This window comes from Ceratina calcarata, unplaced genomic scaffold (assembly GCF_001652005.2).
Source record: "Ceratina calcarata isolate Rehan_Ccalc_2016 unplaced genomic scaffold, ASM165200v1 scaffold16.2, whole genome shotgun sequence".
Classification (NCBI taxonomy): domain Eukaryota; kingdom Metazoa; phylum Arthropoda; class Insecta; order Hymenoptera; family Apidae; genus Ceratina; species Ceratina calcarata.
The window spans coordinates 22253-34769 of NW_017137284.1; the positions used below are offsets into that span (position 1 = coordinate 22253).

Below are 12517 nucleotides of genomic sequence, written 5' to 3' on the forward strand. Positions count from 1 at the left end.
TGATCGTAAAATAAAAGCCGAGTGTAATAATTTCCAACGTGTTACTCAACATAATCATCGTTCAACGGACGACGCGTCCCGCGGTTGATTAATTAAGGAACTAATTAATCAAAGATAAAGGCGACGACGCGCGGTCCGGGCTCTACGTAACGCGTGCATACATTTAATTGTGCATCGTGACGCCACGGATGTGCGAGACTCGTTACCTTAATGAGAGCGTAAGTCATCGCACTTGTCACGCCGCGTTCGATTTATCATGAATTCTCTCGCCTTATCCAAGATTGATTCGAATAATTACTTGTCGCGTTCCCATTGTATTGTTCATCCCCTCGCTGCTTATTTCAATTTGCAATGTTAGTGTCCGAGCGTTCTCAAGGCTCGAGCGCGAGTTGAATGAAATTAACTGATGTAATATCGATCGAATGTATTTAATTAAAATATAGAAATCATCATTTATTTATCTTTTCAAACGGATAAAATAAAACTATTCCATTTTTTAAAATTGTACTTTATTGATAGTTACAGTTTTAAAATTATTCTGTGTTACTCTTTTAGAAATTGTAGCTTGATAAGAGAGAAATGAAATGGAAATATCGTTATCTATTTCAATAGAAATAAACAAGTTCTTTGATTGTAAAATATTCTACATTTGGAATGGATGATACAAAGCGTTACTCAATGTTGACCCTATTTTCAATTCATGAATATTCCTCGTTATGGCCTAGAAAGGTGGGGCTCATCATATCAGAAATGCAAAGACCGTCTCGTTAATGAGGTCTCAACTTCCAACTCTCCAAATTCTTCTATCTACTGCTTTTCCTCCTAATTGGAGACGTCGTATTATACATGCCCTGTGTAACTATTTTAGAATAGCACCACGTCTAACTATGTCTAGAAATGATTTCTATGTGTAGTTTCCTTACATTTCCTCATTCTTTATATTTAAATAATATTTCGATATATCGCCATCGTATTAAATTACAATGTTTATAAAAAAAACAGTCGTTATGTAATTTATACTATTATACTATCGAACGTGTATAAAGATTCATTGAAGACACAATATCGTCAAGTATTATGCAATCGATCCTTGACCTACAACTCTAAACTGGCCTAGTCGTTGTTCCATCTGCTGTCTATCAAACTGTTCGAACGGTAAAACGAGCAGAGGAGTGTCGTGCGAGCATTAAAGAAATCGCGAACGCGTTAACGAGGTCGTATCGCAGGCCCGGCCGGAGCGCGTCTGTTGCGTTATCGCAAAACACGTGTACCCGATACCTGAGCGGGCTGACAATCGGTTCCCCGGCCCCGTTAACCGGGCATCCCGAAAAAGTAGCCCCAAAGTACGCGGAACCGCCGCCGGACCGGGTCGAACGTATTTACCACGGCTTCCTGCTGCCCGTTCTTGGGGGCGACCATATGTCGACCGCGAATAAGGATGCCGACGATTCGGCGGTTTTTCATCCACCCGAGATGCCCCGCTATTCCGTTCTTCTGGCCTGTTTGCTCCGCGAGCCTCCGCCGAATGAATTCTCAGAAATATCTCGGTTCTGCGTACGCAAGGTGATGCATTGGTTCACGATACATTTGCATCCGGTCTTACAACGAAAATTGATACAAAATAAAATGATTGACATTATAATTAATACAATGTTTCATATAATGATTAATATAATTATTTTGTATTGATATTGTGTATTGTATTGAGTATTGAGATAAATTAATTTTTTATATTAAAATATTTCATAGCATCTTGTATATAATTTCAGGCTCGAGTTTTGGAGTCTGGGGTCGGAGGATGAGCAAGAAGATAGACTCATTCCGTCGGGCTGGTTCCCGCGAGACGATCTGCTCCATATCCGAAAGATCTGACGCCGGGAGTACCAACAACAATTGTACGACAGCGAGCAACAATAATATCAAGATGGAGAAATCACTGCCAGATTTGAAATCGGACAGCAAGCTGGAAAAGAGAATACCGGGAACGTATCACCGATCACCCTCGCCCTTTAAATCCTTCTTCATCCGCATGGGTTCCACGGGGATGCTGAATTCCGCGAGGGGCAACAGGCGTTCGCAGAACGTCGAGGACAGATTGAAGACAAACGAGAAGGAGAATCTGTTTCGAAGCTGTAGCACCAGTCAGTTGAATACTAGCCCAACTTACGTGAAGGGCGACGATCCATCAGAAGGGATCGACTTACAAATCTCGAGTCGCAAGGACAAGACCGTGTCCTGTGACAATCTCGCTGGGCATCAGAACGACGACGTGTTCGACGAGCACGTCGAGACCGCGTCCCTCTACCCTCTGGGAACTCCGTCGATGACGACTTTCAGTCCGTGCGATTTTGGTCAATCGAGGACCGACTCGCCGATGCGAAAGAGCAGCAGCTGCGATTTTAAAGAAGCGAAGAAGTCTAGTTTCCCGTACGCCTTTCTTCGATCGAAACTTTCCGTCCTGCCCGAGGAACGTCACGGCACGTTCGCGACGAAAGACGAACGACTGTTTAAAACCGCATCCGAGGAGCATTTCCCCGCATTGAAAATCGAAGATACGTACAACGGGACGACTACCCTCGGCCGAAGGCGTGTCCGAAATGGAAATTTAGCCAGAGGAAGTCCCAACAAATCCCAGGAACCGTCCACTTCGAAACCTGGCCGAAACCCGTACACAGAATTCCGTAAAACCCCCAGCAGATGCGAGGACAGGTTTAGTTTAAACTCCACTCATTTAGAGAGGATCGAGGACAATTTTCATCAGGAGGACACCGGTTGCTATAGTCCGTACGACAGCAGCCCGATGTCCCTTCGAGGTAATCAGCATCCGGAATCTCAGGACAGAGTGGATTTCTCCGGAAGGATCGAGTCCAGGTACTCCGAGACGTCGTCTTTGAACGTGGACTTGGATATGGTAGCCACGTTGAGAAACCACAGGCGGAATTCTGCACCCAGTGGCGAGCAGAGGCTGTCGTCTCATTATGTCAGCTCGAACGAGTCCGGTTATGACAGCGACGGGCCTAGAGGCGAATCCGCGGCTGCTTCGGAGAACGAAGGTCTGAGTTTGAAGTGTACAGACAGTTCCGATACCAGCAGCGTGGTCGACTCGGAATTGGAGAAGCCTATCAGAAGTTCGACTCCTAGCGAGTGCCAAGAGCAGGAGAGTAACGATCCTAGGATGAGGAAGAATTCTGAAACAGCTACCGGCAGCTCCGAATTGAACGACGGGCTCGACGGACTCCGGTGGCATCAGAGCAATTCTGGCCGATTGCTGCCGAGTATTCATCAAGCGTATGATGATACTGCCATGAATTCGCAGTTCCCAATCTGTGGAAACGGGCTAAACGCGTTGCAGGGCTCGCCGAAGTCGATCGATATCTCGCCTCATCGGATGAGATTGCAACAGGACAAGTCCAGGTTTCTGAGTGATATCATTCAGCCGCCGAAGAGAGTCAGGCGGTGTCGGATGGTGCAGTTGCATAAGAGAGACCCGAAGGAAAGTTTGGGAATTCGGTTGGCGCAGCAACGGCTTGGAGAGCTGCGGTACGTCGTCGTTCAGCTGGAAAGTGATGGAATTGCGCATAGGTGAGTAAAAGTTTTGGCAACTTTGACAACTATTATTGTTTTATTTTTCAATTATTGACAATTGTGACACATTTTCGATTATCTTTATTCGCACGTGTTTTTATAATTCTTAACTATATTGTCTGCAATCTTTTTATCAACCTTTCAAATCATTTTCAACAGGGATGGTCGGCTGAGGCTCGGCGACGAGATCGTCGAGGTCGAAGGCAAGGAGCTGAAGACTTTAGAGAGCTTGGAAGAAGTTCAGGAGTTTCTGAAGTCTTTCACAGGCAACAAGATACGTTTGATGACTGCGTACGAAGAGACAGTGCCCCAAGTGTATGTCAGCCCACCGAGCCTACCGGGCGAATACGAGTACCTGGAGAATGCGAAGAACCTGTCGAACATGTCATTGATCCACGAAACGAAACAAGCTACGCAATCGGAACAGTCGAACAAACCTACGGACGAAACTGTTCAGAAGAGGCCGGATTTCCTACCGCTTTCCTGTCTATCCAAGGAACGGAAAGGGGAGACTAATTTGGAGTCAACTGGGGAACCCCAACATTATTTGACGAGGCACATCGCTAAGTTCGAGAAGGGTTACGGCAAGCCTAGTCTCGGGTTCAGCGTTGTCGGAGGGAGAGATAGTCCTCGTGGTGAAATGGGAATTTTTGTGAGGAGGGTCTTCCCTGGTGGTCAAGCTGACGTCTCCAAATCGTTGTTTCAAGGTAATTCAATGTTCATCAGCTTTTTGAAATATGAAGTTAAACCTACCTCTGAAATGATTATCAGTAGACTAGATTTTTGTACAAAATAAAATATGTATTAGTTAAAAATCTACATTTTAGGTAGATATTTCTTCTACCATTGAAACATTACAGTATATATTCGTCCTCTAATACTGTAATCTTTTTTTATATGGCAAGCATTCTTTATATGTCTTGCAGACACAATTTTTCTATAAATGCATAAAATCCAGTCTACTTATTAATTAAAATGTAGGATAAATCAGTAAAAATTGTCTCCTATTAAAAGTGTTGAAGTTATTATGAAATCTGTAATAAATTGAAGAAAAAATTCATTCAAGCATTGTCTTAATATAACAAATCCAACTGTGGATTATTTATACGAAGAATTCAGTTTAATTTAGAGGATCTATTATTATGCATGTTGGTCTAAACTTTTTGTCGATCCGGTGACACGTGAACAGAAGTACATACGTTCACGCTCGTGCATTCACGCCGTGGACACGCTGTCGTTGAACGCAGGTCGAATCTGTAATCCGACGTCGGACGTCGCCGCCGCGCATTTATAAACAGTCGATGGCCACCTCTCGTCCTTTTTCGCTTCTTCTTCTCGTCCGTCCTTTCTTCTCTACGGCTTTTGTAACAGGCTCGCATGCCACTGGACTTGGCACGGCAGCCTCGTCAGCTTTGTCAGCAGGGATCGTTTCCGTCGCTTTATTCCCGGCGCCAAAGACTCGCGCGCGTGCTAAATGGGACTCGCCGCTGTGCGGTGGTTTCGTTCATTTTTTGGGTCGAGGAAATGAGGATCGATCGCAGTCAGGAGCTTTAATGATCATCGGGGAGCGGGGACAAACTTTTTTGTCGATGATCTCAGCCTCAGTCGTTTTGCAAATTATAACTGCAATCTCTATGCATGTTTTTTTTTTTTCAAAGAATTATACTTGATCTTGCAGAAAATTATAAATTATATTCATGTTGCTGTTGCGGTTGAAAATGATTGCCTTTTCATTTCTTATAAAAAAAAGTGAGTAGTAGCAGGTGTAAAGTATTTTCGATTTATAATACTCGTTCAGTTGGAAATAAAAAATACGGAGCCATGTTAGATACGTAATAAAAATGCTTGGTGTGACAGAAAAGGCCGAGACAAGTTGGCATCAGGAAGAAAAGCTCGCGGCGAATCGGATTTCGCGTACATGCCTGTCGTCCCTGTCACCTACGCGATTTTTGCCGAGGCTCCCGTGTGGCGCGTCGCGGTAGGCGGCAACGCACGCGTTATTATACGCGCGAGGCAGGTTTCACGCAACGCGTTTCGAGTTTCAACCGATCTCTCGACACTTTTTTACGAGCGCACGCGAACGTCCGCGGTTTCCTCGCGCCGCATGCTTGCATAACGGATCGCCGATCGTTTCGGTTGCGTAAGTGCCAGATCGATGCGTCTCCCTTGCTGCTCGCCGAAAGGCCATACGTCCGCTGACCTGTACATCGAAATTCCAGACGAGACACACTCTTTTCATTTAAATAAAACAGCTTCTGTACTTCATGTGAATCCATTAATTGAAATCAAATTAGATTATTGGAGAAGTGATATGCATAATATGTATTTCATTATTAATTAGAATGTTTGTATTTTTTGTTTCAGGTGACGAGATTCTCAGTTTAAATGGGAAAGTGTTACGTGGGTACACACATCAGGAAGTGATTGAATTATTTAAAGCTGTGAGGGAAGGTCCTGTCGAGCTGGAAGTCACAAGGAGGCACAGGTAAAAATGAAATTCACGATCTCATAGAATTTATAACAATCGATGTTACTAATACTTTTTTTCTTTTTTGTTTCTAGGTACCCAAAAAGTACGCAGAAATCCGCGCCATGCTGAAGAGGCGAAACAAAACGAGTCTGCCCACCGGAAGTGCTCTTTCGACTCGATTCTAAGCGACTGTCAATGATCGCACGCGAAGTTTTAGGATTCTAGTCTAATCAGAACGAATCTTCGACATTTTGACGTTTGTTTCAATTAATTTATTTGACCGCGGCGCCGCGTAGCATAATTCAGATTTATGATTAACGGTTATTATTTTTATTATTCTATTATATTATTATGGATGTATAAGATTTTATGTAGATACTTTATAGCGGCGTGAATTCATTGTACACGATTTCATCTCCCTTCGTTTTTTAATTAATATTATTATTATCATTATATTATTATAGAGGACAATAAAGAGATCGTAATTTTAAGGGTGCTTGAGGATCCTCGTTTCGCGAAACGATGGTGTAATACAACGATCGACAAGTAATTTACAATTATTAAATAATAATTTTATTTCCAAGAGAAACTTTACAAATTTACAATATGTACAATGACCCTAGGTTTCATTTCTACTTTTTACAAAGCGTCTTCTTTCTTTACAATCTTCTCCCCTAATCTTATGCGTCGACCAATAGGAGATCTGCGCACGACTTAGCCTTCATTGTTCTGAAATGTTAAATTCAGCGATTAATTCAAATTCTGTTTTCTTGATAAATTGTAATATTCTATGTACAGTCATTCATCAATTGTGTCGATTACGTAAAATAAATAACACTTTAAATTGCATCTTCTAAAATGCAATCTGAATTACAAATCCCGAAAGATTTTACATAATCAACACAATTGTCGAAGTGACTTTGACACGACGCATTTGTCTCGACTTTCTTCTACTTTTCTAACACAATTAACTAATGTTAATTCCAACGAATATTTAACGGTAATCGTAGAAACGTATGTAAACACAGTACAACACTGCCGTACTCACTGTAGTTCCTTGTTTTTGACGCGTCTACAAAGGTGCAAGGCAACCGGTCCAGTTTTGATGTTGCGGAACAACTGAACGGCCTTACGATGGGTCAAGTCGTGACAGACGTGGCCGTTAACTGCCAGAATCTCGTCGCCCGCGCGCAAACGGCCATCTTCCGCGGCTTGCCCACCCGGCAACACCGATTTTATAAAGATACCTGTAACACAGTTTGTGAACACATAAATTCGTATCATCTGTTAATATACAATCTATTAATCCTACATTTCTCAATTCTTTCATCGAACCTTAAACGACGTCATAATTGTCTCAATTTAATAAACTGTAATAAGTACGAGAACAAAAAATTCTACTTTAAAATATTACAATTTGCATTTGAAAATCATTTAATTTATCCGATATCTTCAGAAATTCTTACAGTATTTATTAACTATTCAGATACTTGTGGACGGTAGTGTACGGCCATTTTACATGAATGTAAAACAACTCGTAGAACTGAGGAGACGTCCGCTTCGTAACGAGCGCGTAAAACTCGAATCCGCTTGTATACACGCGGAGGCGATTTATCGACAAGCGGAGCGCGTCGGCCCGAAAGAGTGCGTAAACGTAAACGGTTACGGGCAGGAAATCGACCCCGGAGTTTCCAACAGAAGGCTATTTCTGCCTCAGCCCTTCTCCGAACGCGCGATGCCATGATAAGACGTTAACCAGTCTGCCCAGAGAACTCGATAACAAGCATGATCGACCCCGAGTTGTTCCAAACATATGGAAATAATTTTTGACGCAGTCAACTTTTGTTAGTAATTACAATAGAGCAAAGTAATAAGAATTTTTAGATGCAGGATAATTAAATTGGTCTAGAATTTTATAAATCGCGTTAAGATATTAAAATGTTGACGTTGAAATCGTTTTTATTAAGTGTTAACTCATTGCGTTTGCAAACAATTTACCCTTGTTAATAATAAAATAGATTTTATAACGCTTTTATAATTAAACAATCCCTGGAGAATCGAGGAGATTTTAGGGAACGAATTTTAAACAACTTATCATTATACGTGTACGTGATTGTGTTGAATTTTAGGATAGTTATTACAATTAATTTACTGTTAAGCTGAGATAGTAAACAACGAGTAGTAACACGTTGCCTTGCATAATAGATAATACTTAAACATCTCTTGCATCAGTTATCATAAACTTTAAGCTAGTACATTGTCTTTAACATTAATATTGCGATAATTCTTAACGAGTATTTTAACGAATTTATATAATAATAATAATAATAATAATAATAATAATAATAATAATATTATTTATACCAAAAACATGTATTACTGTTACTCGTTTTAAAATCAATATACATATACTATAAATTAATTTATTTAAGCTAGCCAATAATGTAAACTTTTATAAAGATAGAAAATAAAATATCTCACCGATGCTTCCTTTAGGACTATCGCTGCCACCCACAATAGTGAATCCCAAGGATTTCTTGCCAGGGCCTTTTTGGAAGACGACGGTCAAGAACGTAGATATAGTACTCCTAGGCCTCCTTGGTAGTGTACAAAAATTTGATACGCTTTGCGATCCACTTTTGTCCACGCTCACGACTGTCTTCTCTGACGAAGTGGATCTGTTGCATTCGCTCTTCCTATCGCGATGGTGCTTCGTCTGATGCTTCCTATAGTGCGATCTAGGGGAATTTTCCACAATAACACCATGACCATTTTCAACGTGCACGTTTTCGTAGTCAACGCTGCTCTCGGTTAACTTTTTGGGAGACTGGTCCAGAGCAGTGTACCTCGACACAACGATATCGACGTCGCCGGGTCCACTGCCACTTCCAAGGATCTTCCTAGCCTCGGCCATGCTCAATCCTCGCAATCTCTTGCCATTGACTATCAGAATTTCGTCCCCTATCATCAAAGTACCCTCCTTGTCAGCTAAACCATTGGGCACCACGTGCGCTACCAAATATCCTGGACTAGACTCCGCAGTTTTCGCGATGAAGATACCCAAACACTGATCAGCAGTCTTCCGAGGGAGTTTCACTACCATCGTCTCTGTGGTGTAAGGCCTATTTCTGATAACAGGCAGAGCTGAGCTCAGAGAATCCTTACTATCAAGCCTTTCGATCACTTCTTTTCCTTCTGGAGACTTGGAACTTACACGATTTCGTTTATCTATGAGCTCGCTGTTGGCAGCTTGGCATATTTTTGCTGAATCTTCAAGACTCAACCTAGTGTCTTTCTTACAAGCTTTGCCTTCGTTTTTCCCACAATAAATATCCAAACTAGAGAACAATTTCGCTGTTCTTTCTACGTCTATAATAGAGGAGGATGGTTTCCTCGGTGGTAATTGAGGTGGAGAATTTGACGTGTCATTTGGTCCGTTTAATAAACCAGAAGCACTGCTGCCGCATCTATCGTCCAGCAACGAACTGGTGGCAGAATCGTTATCCAAAATTCCAGAGTCATTGTCATCCTGGTCCTGTTCCTCGTAAAGGGGATTCGTCCTGAGCTCTTCAAGTCCTGGCAAAGTCCCATATGAGAAACTTCTCAGTCTTTTCCTTTCCCTGTCCGTCCCTTCCTTTTTATATATCTTCGCTATCAATTTATTAGTGGAGCTCTTCAGGTACCTGTCCTGCATCGCTCGGAACTTGGCAGCCAAGCAGCTGGACGGTGTAATGCTGTCGAACTGAGATCCGTCTTTGAACGCTGGATTCTCAGTACTGTTGGAGACCAAGCCATGATCCCTCGACCTCCTCGCAGTCTGGTGATCGAGAACGAATTCTCTGCTCTTCCGCCAGCTGCTGTGCTGGCTGACAGCTTCCTCGGTAATGTTCCCAGCCAAAGTCGCTGCCTTCTGGCTGACAGAAGGTCGAAAACCTAGAAAACTGAAATGCTCTTCATGGTGCTTTCTATGTGGCAATCTGCTCTGCGACTTGGAACGCCTTTTCCTTCTCGCTTGGATCTTCTCCTCCTCGATGATCTCTTTCAAATCTGATTCACACACTGATCTACGGAACTCGTCCCTCGTTAAACCGCGCTGATTCAATTCACACATCGAGCGAAACTGCTTGTCCGGCTCGTCCTTCTCTTCCTCGTCGTCGGAATCACGGTCCTTGAAGAAACTTAGTCTAGTGTTCTTCACTCGGTCCAAAAGAGGATTTCGTTTCTCGCAGATCCTCCGCCTTTCCTCTTGGATCCTCTTCTTGTCTTTTTTCGTGGGACTCCGCTCGGTGGTCACTTGCGACGTTTGCACGTTGTAGCAATTCCGCTCGGATTCCGAACTCGACGACTTTCGCCGGGTCCATCGCACTGGAGACATGTCTGCAAAAAAAAAAATATACAAATTTATTATAAATTAAATGAATTATAACAGGAAAGAACTATGAATTACATTTTTACTGTATTAAAACACTCAGTATATTTGCTTTCCGAAGTGAATGACAAGCTTAAAATCTGGACATTAGGAATAAAAATAGCTTTGGCTCGTCACGAGTTATATAACAAAAAGAATTACGTTTTAACAATTGTTGAATGCCAATGCATTTCTTCGTATAATGATCTCCGTATAATGTATTATCGAACCAAACGTTGGTCATCGCTTTGACGAGCGTGAAAGCGCGTGCGACGCGTCCCGAGATGAAACTTGGTCTAAGCGACGGCCGCGACGAAAATGACTGTCTTCCGCGAACCGTGACACTATATGAGCTCTCTGAGACTCGCGCAGGATGTGTGGAAGGCAGGACATCCCGCATGAGCAATTCGCGTGCGCGAGACGGTAGGCGATAGTAAAAATAGTCACACGAGAGGAACACACCGGAAGTGAGAAAGTAACGGAGAGTAACGCGAATCGGAAGTACTTTTTACCACTTCTCCGAATATATTCCACTAGAAAATTATAAAATATTTAAAAACGTGATATAATAAATCTAAAACAAATCAGAAAGCAAAGTTAAATGATTTCTGCCCCTCGGGAAAATTTCATTTTCTTACGTAAATCGAGTATAGAAATGCAAGACGATAAGTGTTCGTATATTTTGCATTACACAACGTTTGAAGAGCGTGACGCGGCACCGCGGAATTTTTCCAGCGTCTTCGCCAACAGCATTTAAAATAATTCACAATTTCCTTGCCTGTAAACGACACGCCGTTATGAAATCGTTAACCGCACGTTTTTGTTGTAACGAAACCCGTTAACATCTGTGCAACTGTAGGTCAGTAAAGTTGTCAGGTTTTTACCCAACGTGTGATTGCAATTTTATTTTGAAATGTTTAATGAAAAAAAGCGTAGAGAAAGGAAGACTGAAGTTGTAACATTTTTATATTCACTGTAATATTTTCTTATCACTCGTTTTGTTATCGGGTTTCAAGGGAAAGAAATGAAGTCATTTAACAAAGTGGTTGTCTTAAGGTTGTATTTCGAGACAAAACCGCAATGATTTTGTCACGTCGTTCACAGAAACACGTTGACGAATATTGCGGTTTCGTTGCGAGGATGTTGGTAGTCGGGTACGCAAATATGCATTGAGATTAGCAGTTGCGCTGGCGCTCGTTGGTGGAACACTGACACCGGTTGTACCGAGGCATCCGCTAATCTCATCGCCACTTTGCGTTATTGCATTAACAACATAGTTTTCTCTAGTTACGCAAAGTATGCGGCCTGCGTTGGAAAGTTTAGGCGTTGATCAGCCTCAGGATATTCGAGACTCTCAGTATCATTTTCTAATGCGAATGCAATAATGACCGTACTGAAAAAAATCGTACGCAAATTTTGCGGAATGCGTGAAATAAATATATGAGAGATGTATTTAACACGTGTGCTACTAATCGTAAATCTCGTTTTTTCATACGTAGATTCATAAAAAGAAACTCTCACAGATACAACAAGCCTGTGCAAAAGGATGACTGCCAGACATCAGTAAGTAAACCGAGATATTAAAATGGAATAGAATCATTGAGATTTATATGCATATGTATTGTAGCTGGATAATTAACGGTAAAGTTCATGCAAATATGATTAAGTGTTCCATGTGAAAATCTTGGGTAATATCCTATTGAGTACAGAAATAGCATTTTCTATAGTTTGTCTGAAGATATTCATCTTAAAGCAGAATAATAAAACAGACGTCATTAAATAGTGTGAATAATTGAATAAAACTAAGTTTTTATAGAAATTCTCCTTGACTTTTTTTATGGGAAAATATTTCGTCTTGGGAAGAAGTTGTTCGATTTTGAAATGATCATTGAAGCCTAATTAACGTCTGCGCGATCATAATTTCGATTACGAAAGTTCGCCTCGCATTCTGGGTCCGAGTACCGTAATTGTACCACTGATTTCTCACGATTCTTACCTCTGTACTGAGACGGTGCATGAAAGTGGTATGATGCCCCGTCAAGGTCTTCATCGGC

General features: G+C 41.8%; 2 protein-coding genes across 3 annotated transcripts in view; one reads left to right on the plus strand and one right to left on the minus strand.

The window, feature by feature from the left end:
* The window catches only part of LOC108632529 (uncharacterized), an 11323-nt gene extending 4702 nt beyond the window's left edge, over positions 1-6621 (plus strand). Inside the window, exons 2-5 of the mRNA XM_018037180.2 lie at positions 1770-3582; positions 3745-4292; positions 5950-6070; positions 6148-6621. Of these exons, the coding sequence (XP_017892669.1) occupies positions 1770-3582; positions 3745-4292; positions 5950-6070; positions 6148-6184 (2519 nt within the window). The 3' untranslated portion in view covers positions 6185-6621. The remainder of the gene's footprint in view (positions 1-1769; positions 3583-3744; positions 4293-5949; positions 6071-6147) is intronic.
* LOC108632530 (uncharacterized) overlaps positions 6606-12517 on the minus strand; it is a 35437-nt gene continuing 29525 nt past the window's right edge. The window contains exons 1-4 of one of the 2 annotated variants that reach the window (XM_018037182.2): positions 10626-10796; positions 8537-10432; positions 7104-7302; positions 6606-6784 (exon numbers count right to left, since the gene is read on the minus strand). In XM_018037182.2, coding sequence (XP_017892671.1) covers positions 6736-6784; positions 7104-7302; positions 8537-10432; positions 10626-10707 — 2226 coding nt within the window. In that variant the 5' untranslated portion in view covers positions 10708-10796 and the 3' untranslated portion in view covers positions 6606-6735. Of the gene's footprint in view, positions 6785-7103; positions 7303-8536; positions 10433-10625; positions 10797-12517 lie in introns of those variants that run through there. The other variant, XM_018037181.2, reaches the window with a different exon arrangement.